Source organism: Poecilia mexicana, unplaced genomic scaffold (genome assembly GCF_051168715.1).
Source record: "Poecilia mexicana isolate PSO_F unplaced genomic scaffold, ASM5116871v1 scaffold_3, whole genome shotgun sequence".
In the NCBI taxonomy this organism is placed as follows: Eukaryota; Metazoa; Chordata; class Actinopteri; order Cyprinodontiformes; family Poeciliidae; genus Poecilia; species Poecilia mexicana.
Genome location: NW_028263372.1, coordinates 34142913 through 34161759, shown reverse-complemented (window position 1 = coordinate 34161759; position 18847 = coordinate 34142913). Strand labels below are relative to the sequence as shown.

Here is an 18847-nt window from a genome sequence, read left to right as displayed (position 1 = left end):
TGGTCAAATATAATTTTATGCAAAGTTAGTTTAGTCCCAATTTTCCCTCTCTTAAGGATGCTCCTATTGTCTGTGGTATAGTCTGGTTCGCTCAGAAGGATGTCAGGACTACTCCGACCTAAAGAAGGGGAGATTCAACATGCTGGATTGTCTTGGCCCAGTGTCGCGACTGATATACTAGTGGAGTTGTTTTGTATTCTGTCAACCCCTTATCCATCCAACAAAATATTGTTCCTTACAGTCAGTTTGCCTATCATCACTATCATAAAGAGGAGAGCTCTCATCTTGGATGGCGGGAACAGATTCTTAGTGAATATATAAATCCTTCATGAAATCATTTAAAACAGCAGAAGATTGAACATTTATGAAGTTCAAATTAATATTTAGACCCATCAAATATCCACACATGGTGTTTAGTAATTGCACCTTACATTTAATATTGAGAGATTAAACATCAGGTGTTTAATCTTCGTTTAAACACCTGATGTTAATAAACAATAAAAGTTCTGGCTCATCAGATATTTAAACCAGTGCATTATATTTAAATTAAAGCTTCATTATTCATGAAGACGAAGTGAAAACACGCAGTTGGTTAGTACAGGTTAATCTAAAACGGGTTCCCAACCATTCGATCAAAATCAATCATTGATCAGGAGACAAACTGAACGTCACCAAGAGGTTGAGAGGAGCTCATCCAGGGGCGGAATGGACCATTTTCCAGGCCAGGAACTTGATCTTAAAGCTAAATTTAATCCACTTTAACTCAGGTCAGATTGTTGCTCCTGTTGTCCTGGTATTCATTTGGTATCTGATTTTCTGCAGCATCACATGAGACCCTCTGAAAGAAATGTTTCTGGACTTTAGATGACAAAACTCACAAATATATTGTAATATAGAAGAAAAAAAATTCTTTGTAATCAAATTGTTTTATTGAAAAAGCCGAAGAAACAGAACAACAGACATTTTGGTTTACCATCTAAATCTAAAGACTTGAGAAGAAAACAAGCAGCACCAGTTTTAAGTTGATTTTAGTTTTGGTTTCTTCTTTGGATCACAATAAAGAAATCAGAATTAAGTTCAGTTCCCTTCAGTATCACCTGATTAAAACAAAAGCGACATGTGCAGAACAGCAGAAGGGAAACCAGACCATCCAAATAAATCAATATAAATATTAAGGCACAAATACACTCACATAATTGATTCATAGCAAAGTTACGTTTTATGCATTTACATCTGTTTGATTTTATTTAAAACTCGTATTGTATACATATGCCTTTAAATTAATTATTATCTACATAATCTAATAAATTTTAGAATGCATTGAATATAATTAGTTAATATATACTAACAAAGTCTAAATAATTAAAGTTGTAAAACAAACGAGTTTCTGGTATTTAAATTTTATGCGAATGGTTTTCATTGAAATTATGAGAAGTGAAATAGGGAATCGGACACAATGTCCTGCACCTGTAGGTAGCAGTAAAGTCCCTTTAAGTTGGCTGCCACCCGTCTTAAGAAGGGAAAAGAAAAAGAGGACGTACTTTCCCCAGCACTCAGGTCCATGTGACAGACATGGGACTGTGGCTCTGTGGGAAGAGTAGTTGTCTTGTGATTGCAAGGTTGTAGTTTCATTTCTAGTTTCCTTCTGCCATATGTACTCTGGACAGGACACTTAATCCCAAATTACCTAATGATTGGTATAAAAATGTTTGTGAATGTGTAAAGTGCTTTGAGTAGGCAAAAATGATTAAACAACTGTTATGTAAGTTCAGTCCATTTATCATCACAATTGACTGAATAGGAAGGAATTGCATAAACGTGATAGTTCAGTTTATTGCATATAGGTAACTTGATTTTTATACAATTCAAACAATATACCTTACGTGTTTGAAATAAATACACTTGTTATTGTTAATTTAATATAATTTAAGTATTTAATATAGTTCAAGTATTTAATAATATCAAATACTTAAACCTAAAGATTATGCCATTATAGTAAATGGGCTTTATTACATTGATGAATCGTGTAAAGTTTATTTGATAGGTTTGCATTTAAATTATTTAAAAAAAGTAAATGGAAATTTGTCATATAATAAAAATTACATAAATCTTAAAAGTTAGTGTTAAATATTTCTGTGAGTATATTAATAAACTCAAATAAATTTAGACTTTTGTGTGGAGAAACATTTCTATCATATCAGATTGACCAAACATATCAGCAGTGATTTTCTTTCCTGGAACATAGGGAACTACATTTAAACCAGAAAAATAAAGAACAGAACAGCAGAGACATCGGAACAATAAATCCTGATCAACAATCAGAGAAAAGAGTGAAAATCTATCTGAGTTTACAGAACTCCACAGAGTCTCCAGGGTTACCAACCCAAACTCCAGCCAGTAGCGGTTCAGTGAATCTGGTCTGGACTCTGTGGAGGAGAGTCATGGTTTCAGAGACGCTGTAGAAGGACAGAATACCTGCTCTGTGGTCCAGGTACACTCCGACTCTGGAGGGAACTGGAGCTGAGATGGGGGTCCAGATGTCCTTGTGACCAAAGTGAAAACTGTTTTGGGAACACTCTAAAGCCCAAGACTTTTCATTATTTCCAAATCCACATTCATTCTTATCTCCTGCTCTGCTGATATTCTTGTATGCGACTGCTACATCAACTGCCCCACATCTCTCCACCTCCCAGTAACAACGTCCAGTCAGACTCTCTCTGCTCAGAACCTGACACCAATAAGTGAATCTGTCTGGGTTACTAGAATAAGACTGATCCAGATTTATTCCTGTCACCTTCCTGTTACCCTCTGATAGTAACAACTGTGTGTGTGCTGTGTTTGGATCCAGAGTGATTTCACATGAGTATTTTAAGAATCCAGCTCTGCTCTGTGGTTCTGGTCCTGGCAGTAAAACATCCACATCATTAAGTCTGTGTAAGATGTTTGTCCATGAGTGTCTCAGGACGTCCTGTAGTTTATCTCTGAGCTTTGACACAGCTGCTGTCACGTCCTCAAAGTATCTCAGAGGACGGCCAATGATGCTGGATGAGTGTGTCGACTTACTGAGTGTTGGCAGTGAGGGGTAGTTGAGGAGAAACTTGCTGTGATCCTCTGTGTGTGAGAGCTGCTCCAGCTCAGCGTCTTTCCTCTTCAGCTCAGTGATCTCCTGCTCCAGCTTCTCCTGAACATCTATGATTCGACTCACTTCAGTTTCCTGCTGGGATCTGATCTGCTGCTTCACATCAGAGCTTCTTTTCTGGAGGAGACGGATCAGCTTGGTGAAGATCTCCTCACTGTCCTCCACTGTTTTATCAGCAGAGTGATTGATGGCCTCCACCTCCTGCTGAAGCAGCTTCACATCTTCCTCTCTGTCCTGGATTCTCTGCTGGATGTTTCCTCGTCTCTCCTCCAGCTTTCTCTGCCTCTCAGTCTCTTCTGTTGCAGCTGAGACTGTGATGTGGCCTTTATGTTCATCCATGAAACAGGTGAGACAGATATACTTCCGATTATTGAAACAGAACATTATCATCACTTCATCATGCTTAGAGCAGATGTTCTCCTGGAGGTTCTTGGACGGCTCCTCCAGCTTGTGTTTCTTTAATGGACCCACGTCATAATGAGGCTGAAGGTGTTTCTCACAGTAAGAGGCCAGACAGACTAAACAGGACTTGATGGCTTTCAGTTTTCTTCCAGTGCAGACATCACAGGCCACATCTTTATGTCCAGCATAGCAGTGGTCACCAGGAGCAGCTTGGAGCCAAATCAACTTCAGCTGCTCCACTAAAGCTGCTAGCATGATGTTCTTCTTTAGCACAGGCCTCGGTATGAACCTCTCCCTGCACTGAGGGCAGCTGTATATTCTCATCAAATTAACTCCATCCCAGTGGATCCAACTCTCTCCATCCCAGTGGGTTTCAATACAGTTCATGCAGTAGCTGTGTCCACAGGCAGTAGTCACCGGATCCTTCAGTAGATCCAGACAGATCAAACAGGAGAAAGTTTCTTGGTCCAGCTGATTCTGCTCCATTTCTGCTCTCAGTCACAGTGAATGTTAGTTTCATTTACTGAAAACATAAACCGGTTTGAGCTTTTGTCTGTAAATCACGTGTCAGAGCAGAGAGGCTGCAGCCAATCAGCTTTCACCTTCAGCAGACGTTGGACCCAACCCGCCATAATATTTGTTTTATAGCAGGAAATACAGGAAAAAGAGGTGATTGTTGATTTCAGGAGGAACAGTGTCAGATCAAACCGTATTTCTATCATGGGAAAAGAAGTTGAGGTTTTTGAGGAATATAAATACCTCCATGTTCGCTTGGAAACAGACTGGATTGGAGATGCAACAGTGAAGTCATCTATAAGAAGGGACAGAGCAGACTGGTCTTAAGGAAGCTCAGATCCTCCAAGGTTTGCACGAAGATGCTGCATATCTTGTATCAGTAAAAGGTAAAGGTAATTTTATTTATACAGCCCACTTTCAGCAATACAAAGTGTTTTACATGAATTAAAAGGAAACAAACAAAATAACAAAACAAAGAGCAAAAGAAGAAAAAGAATCTAATGTTGATCTGTTCAAAGTATATAGGGTTTCTAGATAAGTATAGGTAAGTATCATCTGGTCTAATTCCTTTTCTGGGTTGGAAGGGGTCTAAAAAGTAGTTGCTAAGGTAGTTTTTCTGGATTCTAAGTTTGTTCTCATCTCTGTTCTGGCTTGCTAAATAAGTGTAAGTAAGTAAGTATCCTCTGGACTTCTGGGTTGCTAGATAAATATAAGCAAGTATTCACTGAACTTTCTAAGTATGCTCTAAATTTGTAAAAGTAATGAGTACTCAACAGTTTCTAATGATAAAAACTAAATGTTCCTGTTCTGGAAGAATTTTTTCTGGATTCTAGATGCGCTCTAATTCCTTTTCTGGGTTTCAATAATAGGAGTCCCTCTGCATAGTAATATAAAAATTAATCTAAGATTCAGTCTGTTGTTGAGTGTCATTTCTTCTGCTGTCACCTGTTGGGGCAACAGCATCAGAACTGGGGAACTAAAAATGTTCAACAGCCTGATGAAGAAGGCTGGTTCTGCTCTGCGGATGACTGTGGAACCTCTGAAGATGACAATGCAAAGAAGAATTCTTCATAGGATCAAGAAAATTATGGACAACCCTGACCATCAAATTCATGAGACTGTCTTGGGAAAACAGAGTGTCTTCAGTTCAAGACTTCTTCAGATTCAATGCAGTACAGACCGCTTCAGAAAATCTTTCCTGCCAATAGCCATCGCCATCTTCAATAACTCTTTGAAGAATTATTGAGTTATAACAACTTTTGGGGTGTGCTGTGGTGGCACAGGGGCTAAGCACAACCCACATATGGAGGCCTTAGTCCTCAACGCAGCTGTCGCAGGTTTGATTCCCGGCCTTGGTGACCCTTGCTGCATGTCTTCCCCTTCTCTCATTACTCACTTTCCTGTCAATTAACTATCAAATAAAGGCCACTAGAGCCAATAAAAAAAACTTTTAATTTCCCTTTGGGATTAATAAAGTATTTTTGAATTTGAATATCAGCCTTGGGGAATTTCTTGAAGATGATTAACTGAATAACTGGTGTAAGAAATTACTCTATTTGTCCTGTTTTAGTGAAGTGACAACACTCATTCAAGTTTACTTGTATGGCACATTTCAGCAACAAGGCAGTTCAAAGTGTTTTACATCATAAAGCAAAAAAGAAGTCATAAAAACACCATACTGGATCTCTAGTATACTGGATCCATAGTGGATCTCTAAAGGCATCCACTTTTCAACATAACAACGGTGTGCAACCTGGCATGTCTCTCTGCACTGCTATGACAGTGAAAGAGAATATATTCTTAATTCTTAAATGGTATTTATTCGAAGGCTCTAGTGCACATGTATCAAACTCAAGGTCCACGGTCCACGTGTGGCCCGCCATGTCATTTTTTGTGCCCCCTCCCCCCCAGCGTTTTATAGGCTCATTATTGACTTAAAATGTTTTGAGCACGAATTGACTACAAACTACATCTCCCACAATGCATTCCGATTGTTACCAGCTAATATTACGGCTTCTCGCCACTAGAGAGCAGCAGTCACCTCAAGCTGCTTATTGATTTTCCCAGCGAATAAAACTGAGACACCGACAAGCTAACATCAAAACGTCCAAGAAAAGAAAAATCGATTTACAAGTAAGACTGTGAATGAAGATGTGTGTGAGTTGGTGTCAGGGCGGCAGGTCGCGCTAGACGTTATCTTGACCGACAACATAAAAAAAATCGGTCATGTACTATTTTTATCCGTGAAATTACAATCATATTAACATCGCTATTTAGCCGCATTTTTTGCGATTTAGTTAATATTCACCGTGAATCCAGATCCCATCACAGATTAAGCAGATAAATGCATCTACATTTTTCTCGTAGTGACAAAAACCACCCCAATAACTTTTAATAAATTAAATTTAGCGACTTCACTTAAATTAGCATCACTTCACCCGCTGGGGTCTGAACAACTTCCTCCTGGTTCCCATCTGCAGAAAAATCTGCGCTAAGTCATCAGTCAGTTGGATCTGTCTGATCCAAACAGATCAACTCTGTGAGTGTTTTACCCTGCGCGGTCCGGTGTGCGGTTTTACCAGGATTTTTTAAAATTATTATTATTATTTTTTTTTTTTTTTTGCGTGGTTTCGCTTCTCCGAAACGGACAGATGTTACGTCTGCAGCTCCAGCGGTTTCTAATTCTTCGCAGCGGCGGAGCCACGTCCGCAGTGGTTTAGCAGCGGACTGCGCATGTTACAGTCTAATTAACTTTTGCATCGTCATTTATTTCCTCCAGATAAACTACCGGCTCCTCAAATGGATTAACACAACGTTGCATTCTCTTTAGTTTTCTCTGGTCTGTAACGGAGACTTGAATTTAACGCGCCATTTCAACCAAAGGTTTGTAATGCGCTTCCTAACCAGACGCTCCAAAGCGTCCGGTCCATAACTCTTCAACACGCTGTCAGCTCCGGTCAGAAAGACGCATTTAGTTCAGAGACCATGAGATGATATTCAGAAAGGATTTTTTTATTTAATTGATTTCAGTTGCCTCTCAGACTAAATCTTTGCGTCAAGTCTATAATGCCTGCCCATGTGTTTTTAAAAAATGCAATTGTTAATTTTTCCAAGTCATATTTTCACCATGTTATTAATACATTTATAAATGTAAGAGTTCCAAACTAAATATTTAATTCACAAGCTTTACTTTGCAAACTGAATATTTAGCTCCCAAGTTAAATATTTAGTTAGGAAGCTTTTATTGTGATATGTTCTAAATATGTTTTTAAGTAAATGGCCTTCTTTTGATTTTGTATGCTACAGTTAACAATTAATTGATTACTGAATTAGTTGATGATTATTTTAATAATCGGTTGATCGCAAATTATCCAATTAATCATTTCAACCGTGATCCTAACTTACTTCCTTTCAGCTGAAAGATATTTTGTATTAAATGACAGGCATGATGATGAAACATCTGAGTAACTGGTACTCATGTACCATTGAGATTGGCCCCCATATATTTTATTTATATGGTAAAAATGAGCAGTAACACTTGAACTAAAGCAGTGAGAGGAGTATCTGCTTCAGAAAACAAAGTCACCATTCAGATCAGGAATCGGTGTGTAATTGGGTGAATCCTTGTGGAAACCCCGCTTCAGACCGCTGACCTCAGACGACTAATTAACTGTTAAATCTCACAAAGGTCAACCGTGTCCCGACCAAGGATGAAGAGCCACCATATGGCTAAAGATGCTAGTAGTGTGTCTTCACTGCTCTTTTAATCTTTTGAGCCAATTGTACCCCCCCTTCTACTCCTGGTGACGGTGGCCGAGGCCCCCGGTAGACAAAATGTGGTCAAACTCTAATCTACTTAACTGCTTTCCACTTTGTTTTTCCAATTATGGTGAGGATCTGTTTGTTGAGGGTCTGAAACATACTGACATCAACATTAATTATACTTCACAAGCATAAAACGTCTATTTCGATTTAAGTGAGCATGAAACAGATGAAGATGACAGATGTGTAAATCTGTGACGAATTAGATGTAGAATAATTTATATTAACTATTTATGTAATAAAAAAATACAAGGGCTGAAATTATTAATCACATTAATTGTGATTAATCGATTGAAATAATTGTCAACTAATTTATTCATCAATTAATCATTAACTAGAATATACAGACTCAAAAGAGGTAATTTACTGAAAAAAAATTAACACAAAACTATACAAAAGTATTTCATTTAAGATAAAAACACTTTTGTAAATATGTTCTACGCAAAACTCCTCAAGTGACAGTTTACCTCCTGGGTTTGGATTGACTAAAGGAATGCTATTAATGCATTTTAGGTTATAAAATCCATCCAACCATCCATTTTCTAACACTGTTGGGATCGGGCGGGTTGCTCGTCCCTATCTCTAGCCAACGTTCTGGTCGAGAGGCGGGGTTCACTCTGGACAGTCTGTCACAGAGGTTATAAAATAGGTTTTTAAAATAATTTATTTGCATCTGTTATTGGATAATAAAAAAAAAAGATTAAGTGGTTAAATGACAAATCTGTAGAATGTCATTTTTAAATCAGATTAATCGACTAATCATATATATTAATTACTAACATAATTTTTGGCTGGTTTTGCTGGATTTATTTCCTATTTTTCTAAGACAAAGATTTCCAGAGACGGTTCTCTGATGATATCTCCATTGTCCTCCATGTTTTTTTAAGAACATGCTGCACTATGCTGTGTGGTCATGATTAATCATCTCAGCCCTGACCCTATCCAACTTCCTTTCAGCTAAAATGGATGATTTAGTTCTGTTTTTAGATGCTAGCATGATAGTGGAAACATCTGAGTAACTTGTACTCATGTACTGTTGATTATTTTAATGTATTCATCACGATTAATCATTTCAGTCCAACATTATTCAATGTTATTTCAAACATATATAATGTATATTTTATTTTGCTAGCTTGGTATTGTTAGGGGCTCCCTGATGGTGTTGGAGCTCTAAGCAGCTGGTGAACTTGCATATTCCTTGGGCCGGCTCTGCCTCTTAATCAACTCCAAACTTCATTATTCCCTCTGTGACCAGGTCGGAGGGAAAAAGTGGAGGAAACATGAGTTAATAGGCAGCTCCTCTGCAAACACTGGGGGTCTTCATAAATGGGAAGCAATCACACAGATCAAATATACAGCAGCTGGAATCTGGGACAAATTGAAGAGGCAGGTAAGTTTAATAATCTCCTGTGATCGTCCTGGTCGAATGCAGACAGAGAGGCGAAGCGTCGACTGATGAGGACACGAGGAGCGCTGGTCTAATGTTACAGGTCCTGCAGCTTCAGGAATCCTCAGAATGATCCGTGTCTGAGCGGCACCATCGTTCTGCCAATGTGACTGATTGACCCAGTAGATGAACAGTAAAGATTAAGAGGATGACAAACAGGCATGCTGCTTACACAGCACTTGGGGCTTAATCCTCCACCCCTCCACCCCTCGGGTCCCTTTTGAGGACCTGCTGCCGAGGCGGACTCACAGACGGCGGCGGCGTTCCAAGCAGGGAGGACACACGGACTTGTTGATGCTCAACAAGGGGCCACTCTAGATCCTCTGACTCCACACTGCTTCAAACAAGGCCCAGAAATTTAGGAAGTCTGCATTTTTATATCTTAAAGTAAAAAAAAAGAAAAACTTCTTTATTGGCGATTAATTATGGAGGATCACCTGACGAAGATCCCCATGATGCCTTCAGCTTCTCCAGCTGAATCTTCTGCCAGCGGCGGGACGGAGGACAGCAGAGGAGGTACGAAGGCCACAAGTCAGCGGCAAAAACTAAATATGTTTTATTTATACTGCAAACATCTTAGAACACTTGAAATAAGACTAAACTAACTTATAAGTAACTTTTCAGCAAGACATAGGAGCTTGCTTTAAGTGAGTAATTCCTTAATATTGATGAAAAATATATAAGTTTCGCTTGCAGATTGTTTCATTTATAACATGGGAAAAATATCTTATAAGTGAAATAATCTGGTGATGGAATTAGCACTTTTCTAAAAAGGTCATGTAATAATTGCGATTTGACGCTGCAAAAATAAAAAAGGTATTTTTGTCTATTTTCTAGGGCAATTATATTATTATACTCAAAATAAGACAAAACTAACTTTCAAGAAACTTTTCAGCAAGACATAGGAGCTTGCTTTAAGTGAGTAATTCTTTAATATTGATGAAAAAGTTTTAGTTATAAGTGAAATAATCTGCAGCAGAACAAAATATTCCCCCCATATTATAAGTTATAATGTGGCAGATTATTTTGGTTATTAATAGCATATTTTCATCTATAATAAGGAATTATTGACTTAAAATAAGCTCATATTTTTTGAAGAAAAGTTACTAGTAAGTTTTCTACACCCAGCATCATTTGTTTTCAAATATTTACCTTGGCCTTATTGCAACTTGAATAAAATATTGAAACTTTAAATATTGAAACTAAACAATAGTTTGTCATTAAAAAAATTTCACATCTAAAACAAAACTAAATTAATCATTATTTTATACGTTTATCAATAATAATAATTCATCAAAGCAAAGATGATACAATAAAGTGTTTAAGACAAACTTTTTAAATAAATTCTGTTTTATTTGTATTAGCAGTTGTTGATCTTTTGTTTTTATAAAAATTCAACTCTCTTTCATTTGCATCAAACATTAACTTATGAAAATTGTATATTTAAACAATTATTAAAGACACAGAGAAGCATGGAGAAAGATTACTGCAAAAAAACAAAAAATTTTTAAATGTCTGATAGAAAATATGTGTGTTTAAGTCAACGATGACAGATGACACACAAACTTTTTATCTATCTGTTGGTGCAGATGGTAGGCTTGTGTGTGAAACAATACCCAGTCTGCGGATGAATGGCACCGTAACGGACCGGAGGCTTTGTGCGTTTTTGTTTTTGACTTGCAGCCAAGAGTCCAGCTCCAGGAAAAGCTCTGAGTCCGGCGCTGGTGTGCAAAGTGTGCGGCGACACCAGCAGCGGGAAACATTATGGCATCTACGCCTGCAACGGCTGCAGCGGCTTCTTCAAGCGCAGCGTGAGGAGGAGGCTCATCTACAGGCAAGAACGGATCAGAAACGGTTTCTGTGAAATAAAGCTGGTGAATGATGGGAAAACAAGGCAAATTATCCAACAAGTCGTATCAGATTTACAATTTTACAGCAGAAAACTCATAAAGTCAAAGAAATTTGCACTAAACGTGTAACAGGTTAGAAGAAATTTATAAAATTCAGAAAACTTTCAACATTCTGTTAAAAAGTCTAATTAGAAAAAACTAAAATTTGCTTTAATCTAATTAAAGTCACACTTTGTGTATTTTCAGCCAATTTTAAAAATAAAAAACATTTTATTGTATTTCTGACACTTCAATTAGTACAACTAAGTTGTTTTTATTAATTTTATTAAGTTGATTGAGAAAAAAAAAATTATTTTCAAGAACCTTTACAGAAAATATTGAAAAATATTGAAAAAGTTTAGGGCCACTGAAAAAAAAAGACTTTAAACTCAGAATTCTGACTTTAGAATTTATAATTCTTTAGAATTTTAAAATCAGAATTTTGAATTCTAAAGAATTCTAATGCCAGAATTCTGAGATTAAAGTCTAATTTATTTATTTTTTTCCAGTGGTCCTAATCTTTTTCCGCCCCTTTAGAGCTGTTTATTAATAAGTTATGAGGCTAGTGGGGGGATGAGAAACCATTGCCTCCCTTTTAAAAGCCTGACTGGGTCAACAGGTGCCAGGCCGGTACTGGGATGTGTCCCGTTGACAAAGCCCATCGGAACCAGTGCCAGGCGTGTCGGCTAAAGAAGTGTCTGCAGGCGGGCATGAATAAGGATGGTACGTTCCCAGAAGCTTTAATAAAGGTGGGAAAACTGTAGTTTCTCCTAAAGTAACCGGATTCTGACCTGCAGCCGTGCAGAACGAGCGACAGCCTCGCAGCACCGCTCAGGTCCGTCTGGACTCCATCGACGTCGACCCTGAGAAGGAGCACCTGGCCACAACACGGGAGCCCACCTCCTCCTCTTTGTCCTCCTCTTCGTCCTCCTCCTCAGCCTCCAGCGGCTCTGTCATCACTTGGCCCCACATCACCTCCTCCATGTCCATCAGCTCCTCTGTGGCGCCGCCGCGCTGCGTCAGCCCCCAGAACAACCACCGCTTCATGGCCAGCCTCATGACGGCCGAGACCTGCGCCAAGCTGGAGCCCGAGGACGGTGAGGAGGAAACTGTTCCCGGCAGAAACACTGACAAAGAGAAACACTTTACTGTAATATTACTGAAAAAACTTTTCTATTTTAATATTCACTCAGTCTAATCTAAAATTAAGCAATCTTATTGATCGAGTAACGATTGACAATTTTCTTAAAAACCTGAGTTTTCTCTTGTCAAGAAGGCTGACTGTTTTTACGGAACGTGAAAGTCTAAATTTCTTTTTTGTAAGCTGCATCAAATACAGACTGAATTAGATCTGAAACGATTAATCGCCATGAATCAATTACTCAAATCGTCAATCGTCAAATAGCAATCGAGCATCCAGTTCAAACTCACTGAAGAATGATATATTACTGCATTTTAGACAACAAAATGTTTATTTTCTTATTTGAAAAAGGAACTGCATTATTTATTTGCACCTTTTAATACAGTAATTGTGATTATCCAATTTAAATGATCCTCAACTAATTTAGTGATCAATTAATTTTATGCACACTCATAAAAGGCATTTTACTGAAGAATAACACAGTCCTATCCGTAATTAAGCCAAATGTATACTAAAATAAAAAACTTTTTTGTAAATATATTCTACAGTTACTAAATGAATGCTGTTATTGAATTTTAAGTAAATATGTTTATTTTCTTATTAAAAGATAACTAAATTATTTATTTTCATCTTTTAATGTATTCCTGATATTGCACAAAAAGGCTGAAGTGATTAAGTGAAAAATATGCAGAATGTGGCCATTTTTCAGCCATTGATCCTCAGAATAATCGTGAGTTGCAGTCCTGAGTGAATAAATAGAAACTGTGGTTTTCGCGCCTTATTAAAGTCAGAGTGAACTAAAATCAACGGTGCTTATTCAGCGTCGTTATGTTTTTTTTTAATATAACATGTTAAAAAATGTTTTATCTGATCTGCTTTTCTGTCGTCATACCTTCACCTTTGTATCATCGGTCGGCTGAATGAAGCAATATTAAGGTGAAAATTTAAGGAGCTTGTCAAGTGTTTATACTTCAGAACATACCGGCGCACAGCGGACACTTTGGACCTGTTCTCTTTTAAGAAACGTGCCATCCACCATCTTAGTTTCTTTTTCAAATGGCTCCCCTTTAGGATGACCAGCAGCGCCCTCTGCTGGATGGAGGCCAAACTACAACACTAAATAAGGGCTAAGCGTGCCTTATTAGTTAATCATTTGAAACTAATTTTAATCTAATAAACCATTAATGAACATTTAATCGAAAGACGATTAATTTATTTGGGTCTAAAGCTCCTCTTTCTGTTTTCAGTTGATGAAAACATTGACGTGACGAGCAACGAGCCGGAGAGGGCGTCCTCGGAGTACCACATGGCTCTGTACCCGTCCAGCTCCGAAAACGTCTACGAGACCTCGGCGAGGCTGCTCTTCATGTCGGTGAAATGGGCCAAGAACCTGCCGGTTTTCTCCAACCTGCCCTTCAGAGACCAGGTGAGATTCACACAGAAGGTTTTAAAAGCTTAATCAGAACGAGGTTGCTGGACTTTACAGGATAAATTGTAAATAAATTAAGGTTTCAAGTAGACTGGAAGAAAATCTACTTAAAATATTCAATTTATTGCAGTTTCCATAGGGCAAAACAGCATACAAAGACAAATATTATATATTTCAAATACTATTATTGTTATTTTATTTAATTTATATAAAATAAATTTTTATTAGCCTATTGTTTGTTTGCTAAATATTTTAAAAAAGAAATTAAATACGAAATAAGTAATCCATATGTAATGTAAAGCATGTTTATGGCTATGTTTCAAATACTAATGAAACTAACATTATTTAATTTATATAAAATAAATTTTTATTAGCCTATTGTTTGTTTGCTAAATATTTTAAAAAAGAAATTAAATACGAAATAAGTAATCCATATGTAATGTAAAGCATGTTTATGGCTATGTTTCAAATACTAATGAAACTAACATTATTTAATTTATATAAAATAAATTTTTATTAGCCTATTGTTTGTTTGCTAAATATTTTAAAAAAGAAATTAAATATGAAATAAGTCATCCATATGTAATGTAAAGCATGTTTATGGCTATATTTAAAATACTAATGAAACTAATATTATTTAATTTATATAAAACATATTTATTTTCAACATATTTATATTGTAATATATGTTATGTATTAATTTGATCAGCACATTTTTCCAAATAGGGAATAACATATTTTTAAAGTATAATTTAGGGCTGCAACTACCGAACACTTTATTAATCAATTAATCTATCAGTTTTTCTAACAATTGATCAATTAATTGGATATACATTTTGCACATTCTGCAGGTTTGTCTTTCTACCACCTAAGCATTTTAATAAAATATCTTAAATACAATAAAATATGAAAATAAACAATTCAATTTATCTTTAAAATATGAAAAAATATATTTTCTTGTCCAAAATGCAACTATTTTTGTATAGTTTTGACTGTGTTCTATCAACAAAGTAGCTTTTTTTATATAGTCTGTATTCTCCAGTAAACAATTACTCTATTACAAAATTAGTCGAAAATTTTGTCATTAATCGATTAATCACGATTAACCCGATTAATCGTTTTAGCCCTATAATAATCTAGGTTTTTTTTCTGTTTTTTTAACCTTTTAGAACTAATTAGTTTATTTTAATTCAATTAAAATAGAAGCTTGAGTTTCCACACAACACTACTTAATAGGCTTAAAACAATCAATAAGTGATCATTTTAATGATTATCTTCCTGTTTTAATTGGTCAGGTGATCCTGCTGGAGGAGGCGTGGAGCGAGCTGTTCCTGCTCTGCGCCATCCAGTGGTCTCTCCCTCTGGAGAGCTGCCCGCTGCTCTCCCTGCCTGACCTTTGCCCCGGCATGCAGGGCAAAACCAGCTACACCACCCTGGACCTGCGCCTCCTGCAGGAGGCCTTCAGCCGCTTCAAGGCCCTCGTTGTCGACCCCACAGAGTTCGCCTGCCTCAAGGCCATCGTGCTCTTCAAGCCAGGTCAGCGTCAAACCAAAACAGCCTTTCAGACGAAGAGTTGGTTGAAGCTTTAGTTCTTTAATAATGTGGTTTAACTGTGCAAACAGAGACTCGAGGTTTGAAGGATCCAGAACAGGTGGAGAACCTCCAGGATCAGTCCCAAGTCATGCTGGGACAACACATCCGCTCACACTACCCGACCCAACCTGCCAGGTAAAATCCTCACTGTGCTGATTTATAGGGCTGCAATGAGTATTTTGGTCATTGATTAATCTACCATTCTGACAATTAATCGATTAATTGATATAAACAACAAAAAAGTCACATTCTGCAGATTTTCCATTTAACCACTTATAGAAATAAATTCTAAAAACACAAATAATAATTCAATTCCTTTTAAAAATAAGAAGATAAGCATTTTATTACCTAAAATTTAATTAATGTTTGATCATTTGTAGCAAAGGAAGCATCTGCAGCTAAAAAAATATATTTTTAACATCAACATGAGAAAAGATCAGTGCTTTCTGCTAGATTTAACATCAATACAGTGTGTATCGGTTTATTATTTAATTAACTGATTAATAATTTAATGCAAAAGGTGTTTTATAGGAGATTGTTTAAGCTAAAATTGCCATTTGAAATGTTCTGTGTAAACCATTTACATTTAAGAGTTTTTTTTAATCTTATATGTAAGAAGTATATATTTTTGGTGGGTTTTGGCTAAATTGCTGCTCTTCATATGCTGTTCTTGTAGCAAACTGCCTTATTTTTTTAATCTGTGTACTTCAGTTAACAATTAATCTATTACCAAACTAGTTAACAATTATTTAAATAATCGATTAATCATGATTAACTGTTTTGGCTCTGTATGTAGCTCTAAAATATATAACTTTTTAACAATAAAATGAAAGATATACACATACAAAACCACATTTTTTAAACCAGAAAAGCCAAAAACCCAATGTGTTTAGATATTTTCAACAAAATACATTTACCCTAATTTAGATGTTTACACGTTATGGCCAATAGATGGCACCGAAACACAAAAGAAGTCCGTTTTATATTTGCCATTTTAATGTTCTGTAGCCTGAAATTTGGGCTTTATGTCATAAAGCCCAAATTTATGTATTTGGGCTTTATGTATTTGGATACGTTTTTCTTTCTTTTACAGCTTTTCAAAAATACAAAATAGAGGTGGATGATTGTTTTTAGTGTCTTTAACAGCAAATCTATCCCAAACCAACAGCCAAAAAATGAATTTACTACAAAACTAAAAATTGATATATATAAAATAATCACAGTCTCAATAAAGTAAAAACATTAAATAAATTAGAGTAAAATTAATTTAAATAAAATAAATACATATAAATTAGTAAAAGTATGAGTAGTAAAAATTACATGAATAAAAGTGACTTAAGTATATAATTAACATGAAATAAAATGATTATTTTAGAGGTTTTGTGACCTTGTAGTTGGTATTTTATTATGATTTGATTTGTGTTTCCCTCTGATGCTGAATTTTTTATGATTTGTTGACTGTGTTCAGGTTCGGAAAGCTGCTTCTCATCCTTCCCTCGCTGCGTTTCGTGAACTCGGAGCGGATAGAGCTGCTGTTTTTCCACAGAACCATCGGAAACACTCCCATGGAGAAACTCCTGTGCGACATGTTCAAAAACTAAACGATCTCATGCAGTCATCTAATTTCTGCCTAATTGGATTCAATATTTGCTTTTTTTCTTCTGTATAAATATTTAATAATTATGCATGCTGTTATTTTTTGTAAATGTCCTTTTATTGTTGGGTAATTGCTTCCATATTGGGTCGTTCTGGATGATTAAAAATCCAGCTCATCCTCTGTCAGTTTTTATCATATTTAGAGGCTGATTTGTTTCTGAAAAAAAACAACTTGTTTTTCTGGAAATGTGACCCAGATCTTTTATCGTTTGTTCATAGATGAACTGTTTATATCTTTTGTCACTAATGGGAATCCCTTGTTTGTGTTTTTGTGTGTTGATAAAGTGTAAAGAACTCTAATAAGTTTGATCCTTTATTTCGTCACTCCACATTATGGCGAATTAAAAGTGAGTTATTCAAGGACGCTAAGCAACAGCGCCCTCTGCGGTCTGGATACAATAAAACCTCGAAAAGAAAATGATAAATTACAGCAGTTTCCGGTAACCCAAATTAAATACTTTTAAGAACATTGTGACTATAATTTCAGACCTATATCGCCACAGAAATATATAAACTTCGTCCTGCTAACTGGCGATAAATTTGCACTTACTCGTGACGCAGTAAAGCTAGGTGCTAGCTACGTAGCTAGATTCTTTGCTAGTTAGTAGCTGGCTAATTAGCTTTTTTGCTAGACTCGAGACGGCTTTTTACTTCAACTATCACGACTCTTTTTTTAGTTTAACTTTTAACTTTAGTGCTAGAATTATTATTGACAGATTTGTACAAACAACAAGGCAGTAATACAAATATTTATTCAAATAGAAATCAGAAATTAGAAACGGGAGCAGAACGGACAATAAACTAAGGAGAAAGTACATTTTAAAAACACTGAAAACGGGATGTATTCGGGCTGCAAAATTGCTAAATTATGTTGTACAATAATGTTGAGAAGTCTCTTAGCATTAGGGTTCATCATTACTTTAATGGTCTTTACATAGCATGGAAAAGCAATGAGAAAAACACAACACCTAAGACATTTTAATACACTTTTATTTGTGTATGATTTTACAAGAATTAGTAACAGAGTTCACAAAAAGGGAGTTTATTTTTTGCAGTTGAGGGAAAGACCAAAAAAAAAGTCTTTCTGACAGAATTTTCCCAACTGAGAAATAAATAAGTACTTAGTTATAACCATTTAAAAGCATTCTTGCCAAAAAGCATTAGAGAACTTAATGAAAGAATAAAAGGTCTGCTTCAACATCATCATTGCAGTAAAAACAACAGTTGGTTTCAAAATAAAATGCTGGCACTAATAGTCATTGGAAGGATACATATTATTACATATCCTGCTGAAGGAAAAGTCCAGCAAGAAAAAAACCCTTAGAATATACAACATTAAATAGTCCCGTCAAGATATAATTTAAGAACTATGATTAATGTATTAAAAGTCAATTTACTTAAAAAGATCATTTAAGACATTTGAAGGGCTAAATGTTAGATATATGAATTTAAGACTTCTTAAGGATGTATGAACACTCTGAACCATTGCTTTATCTCTTTATAACGAGGGGAGATACAATCAGATTGACATCCTTTCTGATTTACTGCAGTACATTCCTGGTCCTGACCGGCATGGATAATAAGTTCTGTTCGCCTATGTCATCCATAATGAGAGTTCATTATGGATGACAGGCGTTTAGAGAAGAAACAGAAGTCATTTTCCAAGTCCTACTAACAATATTCAAACTGAAAGTTACTACGTCTCTGACTTATTGGACAATTACATCCAAAACATTCCCAGCTTTTTCCTTAAACATTTTCTTTTCTGGTCTCTTTTCTTTTTTGCTTTGATGTTGTGTTTTGGTTCTTTATT

General features: G+C 36.1%; 2 protein-coding genes and 1 long non-coding RNA gene across 3 annotated transcripts; 2 read left to right on the top strand and 1 right to left on the bottom strand.

Annotated features, from left to right (window-relative positions):
• Positions 1-907: 907 nt before the first annotated feature.
• LOC106924055 (tripartite motif-containing protein 16-like) lies at positions 908-4054 on the bottom strand. The gene has a single exon (XM_088004467.1). It carries the CDS (start codon positions 4025-4027, stop codon positions 2339-2341), a length of 1689 nt encoding a protein of 562 aa, XP_087860593.1. The 5' UTR covers positions 4028-4054; the 3' UTR covers positions 908-2338.
• Positions 4055-4158: 104 nt separating this feature from the next.
• LOC148160292 (uncharacterized) lies at positions 4159-6179 on the top strand. The gene is made up of 2 exons (XR_015762599.1): positions 4159-4443; positions 5018-6179. It is a non-coding gene; the product is annotated as an uncharacterized LOC148160292 (long non-coding RNA).
• A 2707-nt stretch (positions 6180-8886) lies between these two features.
• On the top strand, positions 8887-17337 carry LOC106924053 (photoreceptor-specific nuclear receptor-like). The gene is made up of 8 exons (XM_014997545.2): positions 8887-9842; positions 11010-11160; positions 11835-11938; positions 12013-12312; positions 13604-13782; positions 15081-15321; positions 15408-15513; positions 16847-17337. The coding sequence occupies exons 1-8, from the start codon at positions 9752-9754 to the stop codon at positions 16977-16979; spliced, it is 1305 nt and encodes a 434-aa protein (XP_014853031.2). The 5' UTR covers positions 8887-9751; the 3' UTR covers positions 16980-17337.
• Positions 17338-18847: the final 1510 nt, after the last annotated feature.

Excerpts from the sequence above, each read along its gene's own strand:
- LOC106924053 (XM_014997545.2), top strand. The coding sequence starts at position 9,752 with ATGGAGGATCACCTGACGAAGATCCCCATGATGCCTTCAGCTTCTCCA. Across the intron at positions 11,939-12,012 it reads GGCGGGCATGAATAAGGATG|CCGTGCAGAACGAGCGACAG; the intron begins GTACGTTCCCAG and ends TCTGACCTGCAG. Across the intron at positions 15,322-15,407 it reads CATCGTGCTCTTCAAGCCAG|AGACTCGAGGTTTGAAGGAT; the intron begins GTCAGCGTCAAA and ends CTGTGCAAACAG.
- LOC106924055 (XM_088004467.1), bottom strand. The coding sequence starts at position 4,027 with ATGGAGCAGAATCAGCTGGACCAAGAAACTTTCTCCTGTTTGATCTGT.